This window comes from Mya arenaria, chromosome 5 (assembly GCF_026914265.1).
Source record: "Mya arenaria isolate MELC-2E11 chromosome 5, ASM2691426v1".
NCBI lineage: Eukaryota > Metazoa > Mollusca > Bivalvia > Myida > Myidae > Mya > Mya arenaria.
Window position 1 is genome coordinate 69,479,799 of NC_069126.1, and position 25,090 is coordinate 69,504,888.

The 25,090-nt window shown below is 33.0% G+C and overlaps 1 protein-coding gene across 2 annotated transcripts; it reads left to right on the forward strand.

Annotated features, from left to right (window-relative positions):
- The first annotated feature begins 2,138 nt into the window (after positions 1 to 2,138).
- LOC128235163 (nephrin-like) lies at positions 2,139 to 15,328 on the forward strand. Of its 2 annotated transcripts, none has more exons than XM_052949906.1 (9): positions 2,139 to 2,390; positions 5,627 to 5,950; positions 6,370 to 6,678; positions 6,934 to 7,047; positions 7,547 to 7,583; positions 7,723 to 7,763; positions 8,940 to 9,134; positions 12,449 to 12,537; positions 13,190 to 15,328. In XM_052949906.1, exons 1-9 carry the CDS (start codon positions 2,228 to 2,230, stop codon positions 13,361 to 13,363), a joined length of 1,446 nt encoding a protein of 481 aa, XP_052805866.1. In that variant the 5' UTR covers positions 2,139 to 2,227; the 3' UTR covers positions 13,364 to 15,328. The 2 variants fall into 2 exon arrangements, with proteins under 2 accessions (XP_052805866.1, XP_052805867.1); XM_052949907.1 differs by having other exon boundaries at positions 8,949 to 9,134.
- The last annotated feature ends 9,762 nt before the right edge of the window (positions 15,329 to 25,090 follow it).

The window sequence follows — 25,090 nt, forward strand, 5'->3', positions numbered from 1 at the left end:
AATCATGTTAACCTCAACAAATAAATTACTGTATTTAGAAGCATATGTATGTAATGCTTTAATTACTCATATTCTGTTAAATACTTATATTTCAAAGATAAAACGTGCTCCCAAAACACCCATTCATATGGAAAGGCAGAAATAGTACTATAATTTACTAAAGAGGAAGGAAAATTGGTGTAGCATTAGTAAACACAGTTGGAATAATTCATAACATGGAAATGTATGGGTAGGTTTTAGAATTAAATTAGTAGTTTTCAAGAAATTAAATAAAAAATAGCAATTGAAATTCACAAATATTAAAGATATGGCCCGGACAAACTCAGGTGTTAAAAAACAATCAGATTAAGGAATATAATTAAAAACGCAGGGTTGGAATATTATTCTTTGGTAAAGCACTTCCTCGTTTTGTAACCTATGCTCATTTCAAGTTTCATTTCAATAAATTATTTTCCAAAATAGTACCTGGATAAGTACCCATTTCTGAACACTATGGTATTACAATTGTAACATTCTGATTTGACCGCGTTGAAATTTCGACATTGACATTTAAAGCAAAACTATCAAGTTCTAGAAATATTCATGAACAAAATTTTGTTTGACATTTCCTAGCACATATTTCAGCCAGGACTGCAAGTAATAAACACTTTAAAGAAGCTCATATGTATGTGTTAAAATGTATTTAATTACCGTTTAATGAAATTACAATACAAACATCTCTATAAAACGAAACATAATGAAAAAGAAAAGCAGAAAGATAAAATGCTTCTAGATTGATTCGATCCGCTACCTTGAAATCCTCAAAAGATCTGTAGAACATGGCTTTTATCATTTCTTCCTTTTCTTTGGAATGTTCCAGTGTAACTAGTGTAGTGAAGATATAAGCCGAGATCCACTAACAGAATGAAACTCCATACAGGGAATATATCACTACAGGTAGCTGAGCTTATTAAGCACTTTTTATATTTGTTCATGCCTAATTAAAACCATTTATAAATACGAAAGCAAATTTATTGATTCCAATAATTAGATAATATTATATAAACAAATGCCTTAATGGACTTTTTTGTGCATATGACAATAAAATAGATAATACCACTTTAGGCCGCATATATCTTTTCTATACGCTGTATGTAGATAAATCTGGATGAATGTTTGCAATACGGTGGCAAATATTGTAACTTTCTTTGACAATAAAACATACACGTTAAGATCAGTATCAAACCAACATCTTGTCTAACAGATAACACTTCGTACTAAATACCTGGAAACATCATTCACAAATTATAGCAAAAATATATGGAAACACTTTTCTTTACATATACGTACCTTGAAACCCCTTCAAAGGTTCAAATGATATTATAAGCTTCATTAATTGTGTAAATGATAAGTTATTTTACGTTGTCTTTAACATATGTATATGTTTAATCTATAGGCATGTCCTTTGAGTGTCTGTCAGTGAAAGTTTAAGTATGAGTGCATTAATTAACAGAATGTTTAATAGTTTTATATGTAATTGTATATTTCCAGTTTGAACATTGACGTATGACCTGAGAATAAGAATAATGATTTTTAGCCATATAAACCTACCAATGTTATATATATCAATTTCTAGTCTTTTGCTTCCCAATAAAGTTGGACTATGGATGCCATATTAAAAAATTAGAATATGTGTTCTCATATGTCTAGATGTATAACCTTCGGTAAGTGCTTTAATTATTATTATTAAGATTATTATTAATAATATTATTATTATACTGGAATGCACCCAAAATCGGGATTGCTAAACATCCTTTTGCGAAGAACAAACAAAATCTGTTGTTTGTTGTGGTGCATTGATGTCATTGCTCAAGTCTAAAATAATTCTGTGAGAAAAAAATCCCTGTTCCTTCCCCATCCCCCGCCAAATGTAATTGAAAAAAGAACAATTATGATATAATGTATGCAACTGCACAACTCTGTTCATAAAGAATGTGCCCTTTTGCTGTAAAGTACTATTATTATTATGTCATAAAAACGTTTGTGCAATTGCGTGAATATTGGTAATACAATTGCTATTATTACAAAATCTGAAGTCAACATATTATTCAACATTGAATGTTGTGTTTCAGATGGAGCAGAGAAAGTTCAGTTACTGCTTAACAACAATTTGAGCACGCCTGTAGAAATTGAGGAAAATTCAACAAACAATTTGCTATGTTTGGTAGAAGGTAACCCCGCCCCGCATATGTTCATTGCAAAGGACGGTAAAACAATACTAGAAAGACCTGAAGTAAATCAACTTACACATGTTATGAAGGCTGAATGTTCTGACACGGGAGTCTATAATTGCTCAGGATACAACCAGTATGGGACGGCGGATAACGCTTCGGTCCGTTTGTTTGTTAAATGTAAGTAGGTTAATCGTTGAACTTTAAAATGCCTACCATATATATATGCCGTTTAGGCATATGAAAAAACGGTATCCAAGTGCCGTAATATAACGCTTACTCTCTACGATGCCATCCATTACGGACGTCGTGTAATTACTCTAAATATATATCAAAATATATGATAACCATTTTTATTTCATAATGGAGACATCATTTACATTATACAAGATATTGTTACATAATCTATAAGTATACCGCTCATGATCATACAGAGAGAATAATTCTTATACAGATAGCCATATAAACCTACCAATGTTAAATATCAATTTCTAGCTTTGTGCTTCTAAATAAAGTTTCATTCAATTTTAAAGAAGAATAATTCGTTTTAACTTTTTTTTCTTTTGGGAGGGGGAAGTTTACATATATGGTATTTACGAGATTCCTTATACGTCTTCATTATTTCATGGAATATATTATAACCCGATGATGATGTAAAATAAAATCCCTCGTCCACACAAAGAGAAAGCAAATATGTATTTTTAAGTTGCTGTGCCTAATCTTGGCGGTTTCATCTTATTACTTAAAGTTTAAATCATACATGTGTTTACATAATGGCAATGCTTATAGGACATTCATCATAATTGTTCAATCCTCAATATTGATGTTTTCCATATACGTGAAACGTCATGGTTTGATAACAGAAAACATAGTTAATCTAATATCCTGTCGCTTGCTCACAGATCCGTCCAATAACAAGGTGACGTGTAAAGTTATGTTTATAAGGATAGTTGACCACGTGATGTTTATCACAGTCAGTTTGTCATGCGATCGGAAAAAACGGTCTACATTCTCCTTTTAAATGTCAGAGGAAAATAAGTACAAAAAACAACAACAGTACTTTAGAATCGTATCAATAGGCCGCAGACAACCGATTTCAACACTCACTAGCCCAGAAAGTTTCATGACATAAAAACCTCATGTGCATTTACGCCACCCGCGAAAATCTCACTAATTACAGAAATGAACTCTCTCTTTACCGGTGCATTTCATAAATTTCAACACCATATTTTTTGTCATTAACATGAATTAAATCCATTAAACATGTTTCGAGTGTTTGTAAATACTCGTGATCTTGAACCATAACCTGTGTAGTATACGACTTGCGGAATAATTTTAACACATTCAGTAAATGCTTGGTGGTTGATCAAAAGCTTTCATGTCTTTTCATTTATATTGACGTATCCAAATGTAATTATTTTTAATAAAACGTAGTAAAAAAAATGACAACTATGCTTTAGAAAGGTACTTGATAATTTTAAGATATTGTATCGTGTTTTAAAGATGCACTCTTACTCCCAAATAAGATTTACCACAATTAATAATATTGTTTTAACATTCCAAAAAGGATGAATAAATGTCGGAAACAATGGTTCTCATAAAGGATACCGAGTTGAATTTGAAAGAAATGAGCATAAAACACGGTATTTCTACTTTATAAAACTATAGTAGACCACAGTAAATCTTTTAGCATTCACCAATCATTTAATATTTTTGCGCTTTTTGCTATTAAATACACGGTTATAAGCTTGTTATCAGTAATTTATATTTTCCATAAATGAATTATTAAGTAAGTAGTTTAATTAAGGTTTATCAGTCAGTATTTATGTTTGTTAAACATGTGTATGTATTGATTTTGAATAAGAGTGTTTTAACAAACAATGTAACAGAAACATAGTATTCTAGGTTTGTGGCGTCGATGGAGAAAGTTTATTTGGCTCGACTCGCCTATCAATTATTCCTCCTTGTCAGATAAACTTCTTCCATCCCCTTCACAGTATTCTCTTATATATTCGCCGTGTCCATACTGTTATTATTACTACTATCACGGATTAATTTTGGTGTAGTAACTAATTGCTGATGCGATTTATAATCGCCAATGCAGTACATGGTGCTGTTAGTGTTGTTAGTGTTAATTTATAAGAGCCAAGGTGAATGATATTACGCCAGTACATATTTTTTAAATACTGCTTGTGTAACTTTGGCGTGGTTTGATCAATAAATATCGTTGAAAATGTGCGCGTTGTTTCGCGACATTGTATGTATTTCGCGTTTATAACCATGCAATTAGTGTATATGATATAAAAATGTTGCTCTCATTCTTGTGCGTGTTTTTGTATATGTTCGTCTTAAAAGGTGTGTCAGAATCCGAGTGGCGGCGATAAGCTAATCCGATGATATTTAGATTGTGTACGGTACATCTGTCCGAAAGTTTTACAGCAAAACGCAAACATTTTGAAACCAGCACTTTGTATGAAAAGACACAATTAAATATTAATATTGTAAAGGTGGAAGTGTACTGTGTTAGTGAAACTAGATGAATGAAATCCGCTATCCGTCGGGACGTGTTTGTGCTCGTCTTTTTAAAACTTCGTAGGTGGTTGCCAACTCTATGTATTGGTTTCCTCAATTAGCCTTATCTAAGACCACATAAACCAACCGCAAATATATTCCTGCAGTAATAAACTACTGACATGTATTCCGTAATTTAAGATTGTGAAAACAATTCGCGTTGACAAAAGACAAAACTCCAATTATGGATAAATTCTTTAGCAAGTTGATGTAGACGAACACAATTACAAAACATTAAAAACCCTTGTGAAAAGCTGTGTTGTTTCGTTATTTTTTTTAGAAAGATCTTGGTTTTAGTATCGGTTGTGCCGCACTGTATAACGATTTCTAAATTATTGTAATTGCTGATTTCATAGACCCAAAACGAAAAACGCGCACGTATCACGGTGTACTCGTCAAACACGTCTTTGGCAAATATCTGAAAAGGTCTAATTATCACGTGTTAAAAGTCCATTACTGATAACAGTATTTTAAGGATGACCTGATAAACATAATTCACACATTGTCAAGGTATATTTTGTCGCTATTTATTCTTGTTTCTTCTGCTTCAACTAACAAGACGCCGAACAACCTGAAAGTTTTAAATATTATTACCTTTTAAACTAGTAGTGATAGTCACATGATACCCTAAATAATGAAATGCACGTATGCTTACATTCAATTTTCTTTTTGTTGACGACATCAGTCGTAATCGACGGCGGTCGTACTCCGCTTTAGTGTCATCATTTGGAATTCATGCCGCATGAAGCCAAAACCGAACTATAGTAGAATTAACTTGACTTAATTATCGAACACATATGCGTTAACAACTGTTGATGAACGTCTCAGTATATTGTTTCTTATAGGCTCAGCAAGGCAACCACCAGGAGTTGATGTGAAACTTAATTACATCGCCCGTCAACATGCAAATGTGACACTGTCGTTTACAATAGTTGCTTACCCAGTACCAGAACCTTCAGATTTTGTATGGAAAATGTGCAACAATGAAAGTGAGGGTTTTTGTAAACCCTTGGAAGATAACATACATAGATTTGATATTAAGACTGAGAGCCTTTCCAGCTCTTTAACAATACGCAACGTCACAACAGAGGATTATGGAATATACCAATTTTCTGTGTCTAACAACATTGGAACACGATTAATCGAGTGGTTGCACCTTAAACCTATAGGTACTTTACTGATCCTATATTCGGAATGTAAAGCTTTGTATTTACTAAGGATTTTTAGCAATTAATTCCTTTCCTTTTCGATTTTAAAGATAAAACCTTCAGCATTACTTGACAACGAGCTTTAGTACTAAAGCGTGGCATACGTTATTAAGTATTAATTTAAAAAAGGAATCCGAATTATATACTAATTCGACGAAGAATTGTCACTCGATCCATCATTTTATCGTTAATGTAAAACATGGCTTGATAAAATTGTTCCAAAACGTGTTGCATAAATAGTCGATTACGGCTTATGACAAATACATAAACTCGTAAAGAGTGCAGAACGGTCTCGTAATACAGGCAAGAGACAAGTTAAATATAAGATATATAATATATATATACGGTATTATTGTTCCTTGGAATCGTTGTACTTGCAGGAAAGCCAAATTTGCCTACTGATTTCCATGTAATCCAAGAGGAAATAAGGGAAACAAGTGTTGTTTTGACCTGGGTTCCTGGGTTTGACAACGGGTCGCCTCAAACATTTTACATCACTTATGGAAAAAAGAGAGATTCGTCAAAGAGGATCACAAAATCTATAAAACACAAAAATGAAGCAGAGATGAATTACACGTTAAGAAATTTAGAAACAGAAACGGAATACATCGCTTCAATTAACGCCTCCAACGAAAGCGGATATTCTCAAGCAATTAACGACACGTTCATAACAATGAAACATATTACTGGTAGGTTCTTACATATATAAGTCTTAACTCCTTCATTGACAGCAAGAGGTATACACTGAATAATAATGAAATCGCTATGTACAACTTATTTTCTATCGCTATTATATATGCTGTTCATTCTTTCTAAGTTGCGAAAACAATTTAATCTAATACAAACGTGTTATGGCACACTTCAATAAATTAATATGTTACCGCATGGAAATGATCTGATAAATCTCAGATGTTGCACTTAAAAGATTTTACAATATCTTTTAGGCGAACAGAAAAGTCTACCGGTTGCATTAATTGGCGGAGTCGTCGGTGGTGGAGTTGTTGCAGTTTTAGTTCTTATTGGAGTGATCTTCATTGTGAACAAGTTCAGAACATCAGGTAATGAGTTAACTGTTTTACCAAATCGGTTAAAATAAATACTTTACTGTTTTTTTTAACAATAATATATCCAACTTATTTTTTTTTCATTCAAGGCGCACAAAATTTCAGTGCAATCAAAGGATTAACAAATATGCACAAAACTAACGAACTATGACAGAGAGGAAAAATCATAAGTTTATGCCATATCTCGCTATGACTCTGACAGGCTGCTTAAAACCTGTGTAATGTGCGTTGAAAATGGCGTTTCTATAACAGTCAGTGATTGTTGCCGTTTATTTTAGTATGAGAAGAAAATGATTTATGGAAAAATATAATTGAATCGAATTACAATAAGAACACTTAATTCTAAACTCACCCAATAGCTAGTCAAAAGAATTCAAACCTTTCTAGTACGAAAATGATATTACACAAGCTTGTTATATTTCAATTGCCCTTCATAAACCATCTTCTTCTTAATTGTTCTGTCGGTGAAATGATACATTTCTATACGTTGCAGGCTACGCCAAAAACAGAGAAAAAATAAGAGATGACCGGTAAGTATCATATTTGGATGTGTGATAGTGATTGACCATATTTACTGGTTTTGTATGCAACAAAAAATACTTTACATCCGTTGCAAAACTGTACACTTTATTTTTGTTTTATTTTTACATGTATGTCTTTATCTTTAAGAGAAATGAGCCAACTTTCCAGTCCACAACAGGACGATGATGGTAAGATTTAAAACAATTAACCCCAGTGTTACAGTTACTACTGTTGTAGAAAGCCGAAGTTTAGAAATATTACAGTACAGATCAATTTGGAAATAGTACTCCCATTGATATATATTTGACAAATTCTAAGAAATGAAACAATAATTTGAAACAGTGTGTGTTAAAAAATTGAGAGAAAGAGTAATATATCAAACATAATTACAGACGGTGTCGACATTTTATGCTTTGATTATTCTGTGCATTCTCTACTACAATTTAAAAATGCAGTTGACAATTATTGGTCCACCGAATTGAATTATAAAGGATATAAGCGTATTCATATGTTGAGAACATTTGAGCTCTCTGAAAAAAGGTGATGAACTTTGCAAGAATTTCCTTATTAAAGCTCATACGTATATCTTATTTGTTTATCATTTTCAACATATGTTGACTGTCCATTTGTAAACCGCCCTTCAATCAGTCCATTATAATGATGCATCGACCTGAACTCGACATTGCATTCTAATCAAACTTCACATAACTAAAGAGCAGCGAGTGAGTGTGTATTATATATTACATTCATGTTCATATTCAAAAGTCAATGTCACACTTGAATAACCAATCTCCAAAGGGAATACATAGAACAAATGTAAGTCAAAATGGCAAAGCGTCTGCCAAGGCCTAGTCTTGATTATTTGTCTCTTTCCCACAATACTTGTTATATCATATAGTTTATATTCTGTACTTTTGTTTGAGCCTAGATCGCGTTTTAAATAAAAACAAACTGTTGAAAAGGCAATAACCAGGAAAAAGGTTTATTTAAAATCTACAACTTTCAGACGTATTCGACTGATACGCCACTCGGACACGGTACTAACGTTTCATGATTTGCGTATTTCGTAACGCCGATTTATTTGTTGATGCTTGCGCAAAGGGATCCCCTGAATAACCCTTTACTTTTCACAGTGGAATCATGCTTTTGATGGGAAACGTTCATAACACTTCTAAAAGCTGGATAGTTTTAGGGTTAATTTGAACATACTCTTTCCAGTTGTGTTTGAATAAGTTTTGTGTAGAAATTGGGTAGTGTGTGTTCATACATGAATAAAATGACTCAATTTGACACATATGAAACATATGTCGACCATTTGTAATCTATGAATCTGATAAACTAAATATTGTTACTATTTTACTTAGATCTTTCAGACGTTGTGGAAAATGAGATGTATGTACCTGCTGGAGATATGCCTCAACGGAAAGGCAATGAAAGCCGAAGCGATAAAAACATGGCAAAGGCTGTTGAGGAACTTTATGCTCAACCCCAAAAAACAACAACATTGCAGTCATTGAACTCAGATATTTATGCAGAGGTTAAGAAAGACAAAGGAAAAGGTAAACATTATTATTGTATAACCAATAAGCGATATTCGAACGTTTACTAGTACATGTAAAACTAAGCTTTTGTAAACAACATGTATTAGTTTATGAATAACATTTCCATACGCACGCTATTTATTACGGGACATGTACGGGACCACTTAATGCTTGCGGCGGGCGGCTGGCGGCAGGTGGCGGGTGGTTTCCACAACAAATCATGTGGCCAACAAGCCGGCCAAGTGGGTTTCCTTCGGGTACTCCGGTTTCCACCATAACACAAGGCCACACTCTCGCGTAACATCGTGCCAACGAGGGTGTTAATATAATGTTGTAAAAAATTGTTTCACTATCGTCGTAAGATAAATAAGTTTAAACTAAAATATTATAAACAGGTTCGATTGCATGCCAACAAAGAACACCTGACTAAAGGTTGTAGCCATTGAATTGACAAATATATTCGTAGATGTCAGCGTCTGCTCTATTACTTTGGTAAATTTAGACCGATCGTCACCAAAATTGCTCAACATGTTTAAGGCAAAATATATCCAACAAATTTGACAACAAGTGGTAAAAGACGAATAACCCTTACATTGACACTGATTTAACAAACCGAAATTGCGAGAGTTTGCTCTTAATATGGCAAATATAGATCAATTATCACCAAGCTTGGCCTTTATGTCTATGAGCAAAATATCACAGACAGGTTCGATTGTAATCCAGTAAATTACATTCGACCTATAGTTGTGTACATTGTATTAAACAAACAATAACGAAATTGACAGTGTTTGCTAGAAAATTTGGTAAATGACTTTAAGCATCACACAACTCTGTCACCTTACATGCAAACAAAATTATTATATCGGATAGGTTAATTAACCGGAAAGGCCCGATCAGTCGAAATAAGAGGCCTTAAAATTGACAAAACATTACAGAATTGGCAGCGTCCGCTCTCTAACTGTGGCAAATTATTACTTCCATTTGTCACCATCTTTACAAAGAAGATATATCGGATGGGCCCAATAACTATTAACTATATAACAAATCGAACTCAAACCAGAGTTACAGTCGACAATACTGTATAGTATAGTGTTCACCAATAATCATGGAACTTGGTCACCATGTGTATGGGCAAAATATATCCGGCTGGTTAAACAAGTGGCCAGTCACACTGGGCCCAGAGTTATGGCAGTTGAGTTCACAAACATATTCAAAATTGAATTGTTGTACTCTGGCAATAATACATAAATAATCCCCAAACGTTGTAATTTTGTAAAAAGGCATTTTAGATTATAGGTCTGTAGGTATTTGTAACAAATTCATTGACAAAGCTACACCAATCATCACCAAAACGAGTTAACATGTTTTACGAGTAAGTGTAATCGATTATTGTTTTAAATATTAGAAATTTTGAATTACGCAATAATAAAAATAAAAACAAGAAGATTTTTTTCAACGAAAATAGACGGCCAAATATGTTTTTACTTATTTATGACATAAAGTCTGATTGGTTTGTGAAAAAAATGAACGCTGGTATAATCATTCCACTTTCAAGTCAGTTTAATTGGTTGAAATTAGTACTGGTGTCCTTTATAAACGCCATGAAAAAGTACCTCTGATTGGAATGGAGTCCACAAAACCTTGGGTTAAACGCCAGTTGATATTATATATTTGAGTGCAGAAATAGTGGATAAATAATCAAATTGAATGATTGCTCTTAATTGAGGATTTCAATCAGTCGAAACACTGTCTATTTAGGAGAACCTTGCCAATAAAACAATTTTGCACTAACGATTAGTTTGAGTGTTTACTCGAAATCGCCATGACTTAGTTTCGCGACCATCTTGGTAAGACTATTACGCATTTGAATTCTAAACTGTGATGTCCTTATCTGAAGAGTACACATACCTTACGTCTACCTCCAAATAGAAAGTGTTACCTATAAGATGCAGACCATATCAATAAAGCATAGTACTAGGGTTTTTATTAAACACGTAATTTGTTTTACAAGTGTCCGCACATGAATGAAAATGAGCCTTTATCAATTTTACGAATTTAATATAATTCGTACCTGCTCAATGCGCATTCACCCGTAACCCTGTTACACAATTTCAATGTTTAGAGCAGAGATTAATACAACCCGAGTGCAATCTTTCCCTTGGAATTGCATTTTTGATGATTGATAACGCGATGTACCAAACTGAAATGGAGATTAAAAGATAAACCAATTAGAAAAACTCTATAATTGAATTTATTGTAGGCTAGGCTACATTCGACCTATATTTGACTTTGGATAAAGTGTTGCCCCGATAAATGAGGAAAAGGAATATATATCGCATTTTTAAAACGATTTATATTTAAATAATTACAAATTAGATCAAGAAAAAAATAAGGAAATATCCTCTCAAACAAGCACCTTTCGAAATACCGGTATGATGAACACTAGTCTCCGGAAGTATTTTCCTTAGACATAAAATCCATGAACACTTTCATAAACACCACTTATGAAATATGGTGGCGCGCTGTTTGTCGTTAAAATGTTTGTAAACAAAGACATGATATTACAGTTCTGTGTATACTGTGTACTTTTGGGTGGAAAATTTGCCCGGAGAACATTCTTTGGAGAATGCATTGATTGTATTTGTAACCATTAAAAAAGAATGCATTAAATAACAATTTTCAATGTACTTTCGTAGACTTGCTCTTTTTGTCATCCTTTCCATAGCTATTAATGTAAGTACTGAAAAGAATGTCCTAACTATGCATCTGTAATCAATATTGTCAGCGATTTTTTGTGTATCAATAGTGGGTTGACCTTGCCCTGCTTTTTCAGGGACTTCCATTTATGTGTTGTTTACGTTTCTTCTAAAGTCTTTTTCACAAAACGTGTATTATAAGCTTCTTACGAAACAAGACATTATCCTAAAAAATGTGTTAAATTTATTTGTTTGTTATTGCATATACAACTGATGCAACATTGTGTATTTTTTAAATGTTTGATCCAGTGCAAAATAGTTCACTGCTTTCTCCCCGAGTTCAAATATTGTCGTTGCTATTTTATTGTTTACCTTTAGTTCAATAGTAGTAACGAATATCGTGTGTTTTTATCCCCGCTAAATGCATCTACCATAGTTGGTTTAATGGTATAGAGATGCTCATAATGAAGATTTTCAACAACAAAAACAGACAGTGAATCGTTCTTGTTGTTAAATGAAAGAAAATAAGTTTGAACTTTACATTCAGCATCACATATAAGAGCGTACATTACCCTTAATTTATCTATGACTATACGCCCATTTAATAGTTTTATGATATTTTGAGTAACCTTATAGGAATAACAAAAACCGGTCACAAGAAGCAGTACGATAACAAGAGTTTTGAGGATGACACGAATGAGAATCACGACTTTCCCGATACGAAGGTAAGTTGTAATCGTACCCATTCTGGACCTGATAACAATAAAATTATGCAATGACTTTATTCAACAAAATATATTTTAAATAACGAAATCCCTATTAGCGCTGCGTGAACTTAAAAGCCTAGTAAACACTTTCCACAAGCTCCTGACATAGCTTGTCAGTCAAGTTTGTTCATGTGACTGAGTTGGAAACCAGTAATGGTTGTATGGATCTTTTATCTATGTACAATTGTGATCCTCGGAGAGAATTATATGACATATCAATCTCAGGCAAGAAGTACTTATTACGAGGGCAATTATGGAGTCAACATAAACCTTGACCGTAAGAAATAAACAAACTTAAAAGATTTTAAGTCTGTTTTCAAAAAATCAAACATGTTGCCTTTCATTATAAGGAATAAGAAAGATGTTATGTTTTATGTTACGTTAGTAGTTGTTAAGCGTAAAAGCTACACATCGTTCCATGTTATGATCCCTAGGGAAAATGAATAATATGTTTTTGTTCTTTCACTGGTTATTTTATTTTGTTATTCAACAAATAACAAAAACTAACGCTTTCAAAACGGCATCATATTAATAAGCTCATTCTGCTGTTCCTAACCGCACGCACACATATGTTCATTTTTATAACATTTAAGCTTATGCTATGTTTCAGAAAAATGAGAACAAAGGCGGGTTGATATACGCAGATGTACATTTGGCGAACACTCCAAAAGGTAGGAAACGTCTCGTCGTTCATGGTCTCGATGACAAAACCGAATACGCAGAAGTTGATCTTACGAAAAAGGTGGATCCCTTACCGAAGAGCGAAGAAGGAAAGTCAGACTAGAAAGAGAACAATTAATATACCCTGAACATTTTAAATTACAAAACCTGATTTGCCAACTTATTTTTACACCTAAATCTTTTTCATTACTAATTTGAGCTTAAGAAGGTGGCTCTGTATGAAATTAAAACCTAGACCCAAAACAACAAAATATTTTGTCCGTACAAAATGTAAGACATTGTTTATGCGTTCCAAATTATGTACATTTAAGTTTCAATTTCATGACAAGAGTATGTCAATACCCTGACGTTGACAGCTTTTTAAAGCTTCGACTGAACCATTTCAACATACCTATTTGGTTTTCTTAATATGTTTAATTCAATCGTCATTTGAAACATATTGGTTCTTTTAGCATGAAAAATGTTTTTGTTTAATATGTCATGTCATCCATTCAGCCATGGGTGATATTTTGTACGTGCTAGATTTATAAAAGAATACGTTGTTTTCTGTTTAAATTTTAGTGCTAATGTAATTTTATACACATGTAAAGGTGTATTATGTTTGGCGCATTTATATAGCAAAATAGTACCTTATATTACTTTAGCATTAAATGTATGCTTTTAATTATTTTTTAACATGAACATTGCTGTCGTTTCCTTTATGAGTTTTGGTCAGATATCCTGTTTTTAACATTACATTTCTTAAATATAGTTTGCTGTATAGATATTAACTTTCTTGTTGATTAATCAAAATTAACGAACCCTTCTGTATGTCGTTTTGAATGAGTATTTAATTGACGTAAAAGATGACTTAATGAATTTTTCGTCTGCAATTTTCAAGAAACAGCCAATTAAATGATATGTTTTCTTAATATAAAGCATTGAAGATAAAAGCGTATGTCACTTGTGGCTTCGCTTCTCGTTAAAATATATTTGTTTTTAATAAAGAGTAAAATACATATAAATCAAACGAATGTTAACAAAGTTCCTAAATGCTATTGTTGTTGTTTTTGTTGTATCTTATAGTGTATTTCATTCTTTCCTTGTTTCCATCGAAGTAGTTTTATCAGACATTTCTGAAGCGTTTATCTTTGATAACTACATGAACATGTACCTATGAAATACAGTTTAACATATTATATCAAAAGAATTAAATGTATGAACAAAAAATCATAGAATCTAGTATTCAAATACTGCTAATTTGATAAGAAAAATAGCTTTGACGTGGAAAGTATAGATATATATATAGTTGCAACATGCAGTTTTACGATTTTCACGGCATCCCTATGAATAAGTTTAGAGCGATCACAAAACTATCAAATGATAAAGCGATCAATTGCTAACATGTATGAAACCTGAATTTGATAGGAATGCTATTTTGCGTGAGAGGATTATTTAAGAACGTTAAGAGTATGCTGCCCTGTCCTAAAAACTGTTTTATGTTTCAGAAAATAAATGATTAATATTTCGAAAACAATGACATTCATTATTGTGTTTTAGTGTCATAATGCTTTGTCTACATATGGCGAATATAGAATTGCAAATATCACTAGGTCGGTTGCTCGGATCGTTTGTTTGTTTTTAACCCTATAAGATTGAGAGCTAGTTTAAGTATTTTATTTGAACATTGTCAGACTCGTTGAAGTACAATTAACTTATATCACCAAGAACATTATTAACAAGAGAAATAGAATCGCAATCCTATTTAAAAATAATAATTAACCAGTCACAAGCATGTTTTGTTAAAACAATGGAGTATATGATTGTTTTCAACGCATTTGATATTATTGACAATTTTGAAAGTACCTTGCATGGAGACCGACCACAAGCCAAACTCAAATGTTGTAAAAAAAATGCATGCGTTTAGCAATTTTTAGCATTGTACTTGAGTAAAGTTTTAAAGTGATACAAATGAGTAAGGACCCGTTGTCCAGTTTGCTTATTTCGTAAAACGATTTATTTCAGCATTCATTCATTTAGGCTTTATTGACTTTGTGGACTGCTTCTCCGATGGGTTTTTTGTTGATGTTCAGATAAAATTATAGAATGAATACATGTGAAAAAAATGTGTTGTCGTTGTCTTTTTAATCGTGAGATATTAAAGAAATCAAAGACTTAAATTCAATGTGTTGTGAAAAGAAACAAAACAAAGGAATTCAAGGGTGAAGTCCCGTCTTCATCAAAAGAGGGTTTAGTCGTTAGGCTATCAGCACCTGTGTGTGAAAACGCTTTTATTCATTTTTTCTATGTTTTTAGATACTGATAAATGATTAAAGTCTATGGTTTCAAATAATAAGAATTAGGATCACACCTAGTTTCTTTCATAGTTTTCGCTTTAAAGAAACTAACCTAAAACGAATAGAATATAATAAAACAAAATGGATTTAAACAAACAGTTCATCATCCATCAACATGACCATACATATAAACAATAGTTAATATACCATTTGGTACTAAATTTAGAATGTATTACAAATTTATCAAATATATACTATTACTAAGAAGAATATGCATCAAATCATAATCTCAAAGGAAATATTATACTTGTATCAATGATAACAAATATTCAATTTATAAGCATATAGCATAGTTTAAGTCTTATTTGTATGAAACATACATGGTACAAAAAAACAATATCAACGAAACAACAACAACACATCATGGAGTTAACAAATTAGTTCGTATTTTACGCGCACAATTTATGAAAGTTACTATTTTCAGAATTAGTGTCTCATTCTTGTGTTTATCAACTTTTTATCATGTTAAGTCTTAAAATATAATATTTAGGTAAATATCGCTTGCGTATAACGTTATATTTATTACAAATGCACAAGAAGTGATACTCATCTTCTATGTCCACAGTGTCACATAGTTCACAGTATCTTAGATCTCTGTCAATGCGATTTTTTTCATATCGCCCAGTTTCAATTATTCGACTGTGATATGATCTTCTCATTTGTGTAAAAGATTCTAACAAATAGTGGAGAATATTACTATGGCTAAAAAGAATATGGAGGAAATAATCCGTTACCATTCTACAACCGAAACACGAATTAGTGAAAAGATAAGTTTTACCTTGAAATGACCTTAACATTGAAGAAGTTAGTAATGTATGCTTACATGAAGCACATTGTAAAATATATATATTCATGATGTTGTACTTTTGAATGTTATACTTTAAGCACATTTTGCCATACGCCTATTATATTCACCTTGTACTAGTATTAACACTTAGCCCGTTAAAAGATAAAACCTAAGATTAACCATAAAAATAAATATGAATGAAGAAACATACATTTCACGATTCTGCCACAAATATTTGACACAAACTAAACATAGATACATTTCAAAAGAATAAGGGAATGCAGGAACATACCGAAAACATCTAATTTAGAGGTATTTTTCGTACTTTAACCTTAAAATTACTTTGAAGCCATCAATGTTATATGCCAATTTGATGTACACTTTAAAAAAAACATACTTACTAAAGTGATTTCCCTGCATGACTTTCTCATAAGTTTAACTAATGGAATAGCGCACGTCTTCCTACGCAAAATGTACACCAGCAAATAGGTGAATGCAAAAAAAATCTGTAAGTATTCAAGAATCATGCCGATTTATTTATGTTAATGTTATTGATGTAAAATCAAAATTGATAAGCCAAAATAGCAATATATAAGGTTAATAATGTTACCGAACAGCAAAATACGATTGATTTAGTCAATGATTTTCATATAAATATGTCTTATTAAGAAAATCTCAGACACCTTTCTGTTGTAAGCTCATAGACGCATGAACCATATATCTCGTCAGAAGTAAATGGTGCTAACACGGTACACGTTTTACGCGAGAAATTAATCTCTAATGTAGATCGAGACGAAACGCAGTTAATGAAGCCTCTCTGATACAAACCAGCCAAAACATGATTCTTTGAACATTGAAACGTAAAACAGAGACAACTAAAACTTGGTGTAAAGTGACATCGACCATTGAACATGATACACCAAATGCTAATGCATTCCAAGCGCAGCGATTTCTTTCTCTGATAAACAACGATGAAAATGATAGTTCGGGGTTCAAACACAGTGCCATTAAACCGGGTTTATGTTTTAACATTTTGTTACTGAGCTTGTTTCGGTAGTTTTTTTTCACATAAATATTCAAAGGCCAGCGTAAGCGCCGTAAAAGAGACTACTGTCATGGCAGTATCGACTCGTCAGAAACATACAGGGATGTTGTTGATTTAATGAATTCAAAAAGGCTTTAAGAAAACATCAACATTAGAACGTTAGCAATGGTAGCAAACCCTTATCTATAAGGGTTGAATTGCTTTCGGATAGTTCAGAATACATAGCAAATGTGTTGTTTTTTGCCACCTGGCATGGTGTTAAGACGTTGGAAGACAATCCGACAGGGAGACAGAAAGACAGTCTAAATTTGAACGAAATGTGCTTGATTCGTCACAATTACTACCACGATAGTCACCACGAGAGGCACGAAGACTTAAATGAATACGCCGACATATATTTGTATTGGTATTATATGTCTCTACTGTGTATGGCCCCTACACAGCTCAATAGTAGTTCATTGACCGTTCGCGGTATAATGTCGTCAGCCTTTTGCTCTCACCCATGCTTGATGAGGCACAATGTTGACTATAATATCTAAGCACAAGCTTAAACCAGGAGACAAACTTAAGACAGTATTCATGCTGGTTTGAGTAACCTGTCTATGGAACATAATAAAACATCATGTGAAACTAATGTAATATCGTGCGGAAGAACTTGCATAGCTTTTATGTTTCGTAAGAGATTGCTTGCTAATTATTCGTATGTGCATGCGCGAATCAGTAATAGAGTAATTGGTACATTTGTGGTGTATATTTACGGACTGAAACGTGTTTACCTTTGCCCATCTAGCAATATACACGACTTTAGCTACGTAACTAAACGAACAATGATAGATCATATTATGCTAACCTCCGATGTATATATATGGGTCTGCGTTTACTGTTTACGTACGAGGGTGCGACGATCAGCTTTTTATTATTAACTTATATTAACCAATAACTTAATCGATAAGAAAGTTCGGGCTATGGCGCAAACGTTGATACAACTGCTGTATGGAATATTACCCTCGCAGACGACATTACACATATTGCTTTGAAGACCTCTGTTTTTTAGCATAAGCTTGATATCGTTCAATTCTACGCAGTCCTTTACAGATTTGAAATAAATATTTGCCGGACAACTGCTTAATAATGTCGATTCTTCCACTTACTTAGGGATATTAGTTAACTCTAAATATGGATGCGTATAAAGTTTATGTACAACATGGGGAGAGTCTTAGTTCACTAACTGTCGTAAACAATCACCATTCAAAATATTTTGTATGGAAGCAAATTTTGGTACAAACTCGAGGCATCGGATCCTGATATTTTCAATAGAACTCAACTTCTTTATGTTGTTAAAACTATCCAAAACTTTAAATAACACACTCGTTCCATTTTTTGTGAGCCAATGGTGGGCATATATCGCCTGATAAGCTTGGTCGAGATCCATAAACTGTATTGACAACAAGTTATGATAACATTGTCTTCCGATAGTCTGACCCGACAGCTTTAACTAAGGAAATATATAACATTGCGTTATCTTCAAACAAGAAATCCAATTATTGGCTTTATACCTGACATATGCGCATTGTAATTTGAACAAAATAATCATGTTTCGATGTTAGGCAAATCACTAATATGAAGTGTTCAAAAGACCTATAGCAACCAGTATTTGTTTTATAATCATGAAGAAATACTTTGGTCAAAACAGATTTCAAAATGAAGTTCTACAAACTGTGTAAAACTTTATATGCATTTGATGCTTGTCTGGTAAGGAATCCAAAGAAATGGATACGATTCTAAATCAGATTACTACCAACCTTGAAGCTTTAGCTTGTCTTCATGTTCCAAGCGTTAATCGATAATAGCCCGGATCGCAAATATTATGATGGCCTTGTTATCAAATAATCATGTTAACCTCAACAAATAAATTACTGTATTTAGAAGCATATGTATGTAATGCTTTAATTACTCATATTCTGTTAAATACTTATATTTCAAAGATAAAACGTGCTCCCAAAACACCCATTCATATGGAAAGGCAGAAATAGTACTATAATTTACTAAAGAGGAAGGAAAATTGGTGTAGCATTAGTAAACACAGTTGGAATAATTCATAACATGGAAATGTATGGGTAGGTTTTAGAATTAAATTAGTAGTTTTCAAGAAATTAAATAAAAAATAGCAATTGAAATTCACAAATATTAAAGATATGGCCCGGACAAACTCAGGTGTTAAAAAACAATCAGATTAAGGAATATAATTAAAAACGCAGGGTTGGAATATTATTCTTTGGTAAAGCACTTCCTCGTTTTGTAACCTATGCTCATTTCAAGTTTCATTTCAATAAATTATTTTCCAAAATAGTACCTGGATAAGTACCCATTTCTGAACACTATGGTATTACAATTGTAACATTCTGATTTGACCGCGTTGAAATTTCGACATTGACATTTAAAGCAAAACTATCAAGTTCTAGAAATATTCATGAACAAAATTTTGTTTGACATTTCCTAGCACATATTTCAGCCAGGACTGCAAGTAATAAACACTTTAAAGAAGCTCATATGTATGTGTTAAAATGTATTTAATTACCGTTTAATGAAATTACAATACAAACATCTCTATAAAACGAAACATAATGAAAAAGAAAAGCAGAAAGATAAAATGCTTCTAGATTGATTCGATCCGCTACCTTGAAATCCTCAAAAGATCTGTAGAACATGGCTTTTATCATTTCTTCCTTTTCTTTGGAATGTTCCAGTGTAACTAGTGTAGTGAAGATATAAGCCGAGATCCACTAACAGAATGAAACTCCATACAGGGAATATATCACTACAGGTAGCTGAGCTTATTAAGCACTTTTTATATTTGTTCATGCCTAATTAAAACCATTTATAAATACGAAAGCAAATTTATTGATTCCAATAATTAGATAATATTATATAAACAAATGCCTTAATGGACTTTTTTGTGCATATGACAATAAAATAGATAATACCACTTTAGGCCGCATATATCTTTTCTATACGCTGTATGTAGATAAATCTGGATGAATGTTTGCAATACGGTGTCAAAATTTGTTAAGTTCTCTGCAAAAGAGCACCTCTTTCAACTCTTCAATTCAACTCTTTGTTGCTGTAATATTTAATTTAGAACACAATTACTCTTTATCCGTATTAACAATAACTATGGTTCTTGATCATATTTAAGTATCATTGTTTACAAAACAGAATTTAAATCATGTTTAAGTACATTTTCGGGCTTAATGCAACACAACCCGAAGTTTGTTTCGAGTCTACAAACACTTAAAGATTGAGACAGTATTAGAATATGTGGGTTTTTTCATAAAAATTCAGTTTCGGCCATATGAAAAGCCACAAACCATTGAACTACCATAATTATTCTTCATATGCATTGACCCAATTTAAGTTACTGAAGACATCAAATTGTCAATTGAAAGAAAGAGTCGATAATCTTTATATGTTAAGAACAAGTATTTCCATCAATGATGGCTCGACCTGGAGATCCTTGGTGTGGAGTGTATATGGGTCGAACTAGTCATAGCTAACAAACATGTATTATTTGGTGCATTATATAGACACCAAAATACGACAACAGCCCAGCATTTATTTTTTCTTGACTCTATTCATCTGGCTATTGTATTCAGAATATAATTGTGACAGGCGTTTTAACCGCGTCTGCTGCAAAACTATATGTGAGCAGTTTTCCCTGTCATAATTAATTGATACTCCTACTATTTTTATTGATTCATCCGAGTCCATTATTGATCTTATCGTTGCTTCTAAAGAAAAACTGATTTTATTCTAGCTGCGGATCCATTTATTGCCCAAGATGTCAGATACCATTGCCCCCAAAAAAACATTCCTCATTTTATCGTCATATTTGGCTTATCGACAAGGGTGAGTTCAACCAACTTTCCTATATAGTTGCCAACTAAGATTGGGAATCTTTCTGCGATGATATAGACATTTACTCTTTTAATGTCATATCAATAATAAAAGTCATCTAGAAAGGTTGTTTACCGAACGGACGAGTTTTCTTTCGAGATAACGAACCGCCCTGGTTTTGAAAACAATATTCGACTCCAAATTCGCCCTGGTTTTGAAAACAATATTCGACTCCAAATTCGCCGACGTAAACGAACTTATCGCAAAGCACGCGGATTCAATTCATCACAACGTAGGAACAAGTTCAGAACGCTCCAGAATGAGAAAACATATCTTATTAAATCAGCAAAACACAAATACACTCTAGCCCTAGCCGATAAATTAAAAACTCAAAATAATTATTACAAAAGATGGTCCTGTTTTAAGAGCTTTATCAAGTCCACTTCCGCTCCAGCGATACTCACGATAAGTTCCAGCACTTATATCATAGATGATACAAAATCGAAAGCGGATCTCCTTAACAATGCTTTTCGAGATCATACATTAATTAACAATTTCTCCGCACCCGTTCCGACTGGCCCGCAATCCTCAACTTTATCAGGCATCAGCCCCTTTGTTATATGACCTTTAGAAGTATCGTCTGTTCTAAAGGGTTGACCAATATGCAAAAAATGTGGTTCGGATGGTATAAACATAAGGACTTTCCCAACAATTATTTGACCAGTCGTTATATAACGGTGTCCTCCTGTCGTCTTGGTAAGAGTAATATTCAAACACACTATATTAATCACAATAATATTTTGAACCTCTTCAGTCAGGATTTACTCACGGAAGCTCGACCATTAATCAAATTACTTATCTACTGACGATGTTCTCTGAAGCGGTTGATCGTGGAAAGAATATAATGGCAGACTTCTGTGACATAAGTAAGGCCTTAGATAGAGTATTTCAGACTGGCCTGATTGATAAACTTAAATCGGTTGATGTATTTGGTAATCTAATATCCTGGTTCGAGTCATATCTGTCGGGTTATAAGGAAATAGTTGTTCCTTCGGATGTGCAATAAGAGTGGAATAATATAAGTGCATCTTAATATATACAGGTGTACCTTAAGGTTCATTTCTTGGTCCCTTGCTATTTCCTATTGATATATAAAAATAAATTCTGATATCAACGCTTAAATTCAGCTTCTCGCTCACATGTACCAGCCTGTTAATTATTGTTGATGATCCAGGTGAGGCGGCAATTATCATCAACGGTGATTAAAATCAGATGTGTTCTTTGGCATCGAAAACAGTTATTGTTTGGTTCATACCGCCAATTCTGGAATACGGTGACACGCTTTTAGTTTAGGTAACTGCATTCAGCAAGAAAAACAAGAACTTGAAAATATCCAAAAGCTGCAAGAATCATAACAGGCGCCAAATAAAAGTTTTGCTCTCTAAACTAATGAGATAAATCGGATGGGATACTGGAAAATCAAAATGAAAATCATTTAGTTCCAGAATATCTTTGGAGATTCGATTAAATCATTCAAAACACTGCCAAATGATAATACTCCACATGTGCCTCCGCGTTTTACTATCATGGAAATAGAACCCTCCAAGTGCTTCATACGCGACATCGCATGATATCAAACTTTTAAACGACTTTTTAAGTGAGTTAAATGTTTTAACGAGACATAAATACATAAGAGATGTATATGTTACTTCGGTACATGCTATTAATGTGCGCAACTGGCCAAAGAATAGTTCTTTTAATTTAAATTTTCTTTTCTTATTAATTTAATCCTTCAATACAGAACAGTCTTAGTACTGTTTTCTTTTTTGTGTACTTTGGGTCACATTGCGGATCGTTTAGAATATTCAAACTGGCAGCGCCCAATAGGCATTACATCAACAAGTTTAGCATTTTCTGATGATCAAGGAAACAATTTTTAACATCTAATTATGTCAACCAAACGTAGAAGATCGATATTTAACCGTTTTAAATAATGATATCAAATTCAAATGATCAATCCATTGAACTATAATGTACATTTCTTAACGAAAAGGCTGTGGATATAAAGTTAAAATGCTAATATTTACTTGTGTCAAATGCGTGTATGGAAAACAGATCGGAGACTTCATACCACTTCAATATCGAACCACTACTTTATAGTACCATGCTTGGTAATTCTTTCCGGCGAATGCTACGAATACTGATTGCTCCTGATGCGATATTGTAGTTGTTCCTTGCTGTCAGATTATTGGAACGCGAAGATCGATAAAACAGTTGCTAGTGAAAAGTGTTCAAAAATGAATTATTCAATAAAAACCAAAATTCATGCATCTCAAATACACTCACCTTTACATGATTTATACAGACTTATTTGCTCTGCTTCCAAATAAACAAAATGGTGTCCAATGTTCATTTCAAGTTTTTTTCTAATTCATGACAGCCTGAAATGGGGATAAATATATTTAAATCTTAGTCGATAAATTCTTTGCTTCAGCGATATTTTGTGAAATTGTCATTAGCAATAATAGTCTCAATGCCAAAATCAGTTTGCACTTACTGTATTGCACAGTAATAAAACATACTTTCCTATCAAGTGTAGAGCTTTTTGGAATGCATAACCAAATATATCCATATATGCAAGTGCCAATCTCAAATTGAACATGTATCTCAGGTGTTTCCAAATTGATATGCATTATTGGTAAACGGAAGTCTGACCCGCCCAAAACATGTACAATTTGCCTACCGTCATGCACGCGTCTGATATAAGCAATAAAATGCAACTTTTTCTTGTTCCCATTTTATGGTTCAGAGGTGCCTTCAAAAACAATAGCTATAACATCGACAAGGAAAGGAGTGGCTTATAGGACATTTTATAGTTTATTAAGGGGTTTCGAAACATAAGAGGTTCCAGAAGAAAATAAAATCATCGGTCTAGCTTTCGTGGCTTTATATCCAAGACTTTAGCAGTCTTATGCCAGATACATAACCTAAATATGGCTGTAGGGAAATAAATTTCTTCCTGGTTCATTCAATCATGTGAAATTTTCCTCAACCATAATTAGGCAATGACTGGTTAAGGCCTGAATTGGTTGGATTGCTCATAAATGGGCAAGGAAGTTTGTGTACTGAAAACACTTTAAGACTGAAGAGGTCGGCTCAACGACTTAGAAAATAGTTTGAGACGACAGATTTTGAATTAAATCAGGATTCTCAAAACAATTAAGCAAACACAAAACTCAATATAGATGAGGTGAATGTTGACAGTAGCCAAATGTTTCTTGTATGTTAGGGTGTTAAGTTAGGGTTCCTTCTAAAAGAATGTTTTGAGATAGTCCATGCTGTCAAACTAAAGACATGCATCTTAAAATTGCTACAGAAGATTTAACCATGTAATTTAGGAAGTGAAATATACACGAGTTGCTGAAATATGAAACTCCGAATTGATGTTTAGATTTGAGACTTAGTAGCTTTTCTTTTTAAGTAGGCTGTTGTAGAATATTAAAAACATAATGCATATATCCCTGTTTGGACATATATTATCCTATAATATATTATAATTAATACTGTTCAGCGAGCTCATAAATATATAGTGACAAGCAGTTTGATCTTTATAATGCAGTATTCTAAATGTTACCGCTTTCGCATGTAATGAGCCATCAACACATACTAATGGGTGCACTTGAGTGGTGAGTGTATTGCGTGAGAAATATCCTGACCATTTGTTGACATTCAAACGCAACTTGAATTTACAACCAAACCACCCTGTTT

Excerpts from the sequence above, each read along its gene's own strand:
- LOC128235163 (XM_052949906.1), top strand. The coding sequence starts at position 2,228 with ATGTTCATTGCAAAGGACGGTAAAACAATACTAGAAAGACCTGAAGTA. Across the intron at positions 2,391-5,626 it reads GGTCCGTTTGTTTGTTAAAT|GCTCAGCAAGGCAACCACCA; the intron begins GTAAGTAGGTTA and ends TGTTTCTTATAG. Across the intron at positions 7,048-7,546 it reads GAACAAGTTCAGAACATCAG|GCTACGCCAAAAACAGAGAA; the intron begins GTAATGAGTTAA and ends TATACGTTGCAG.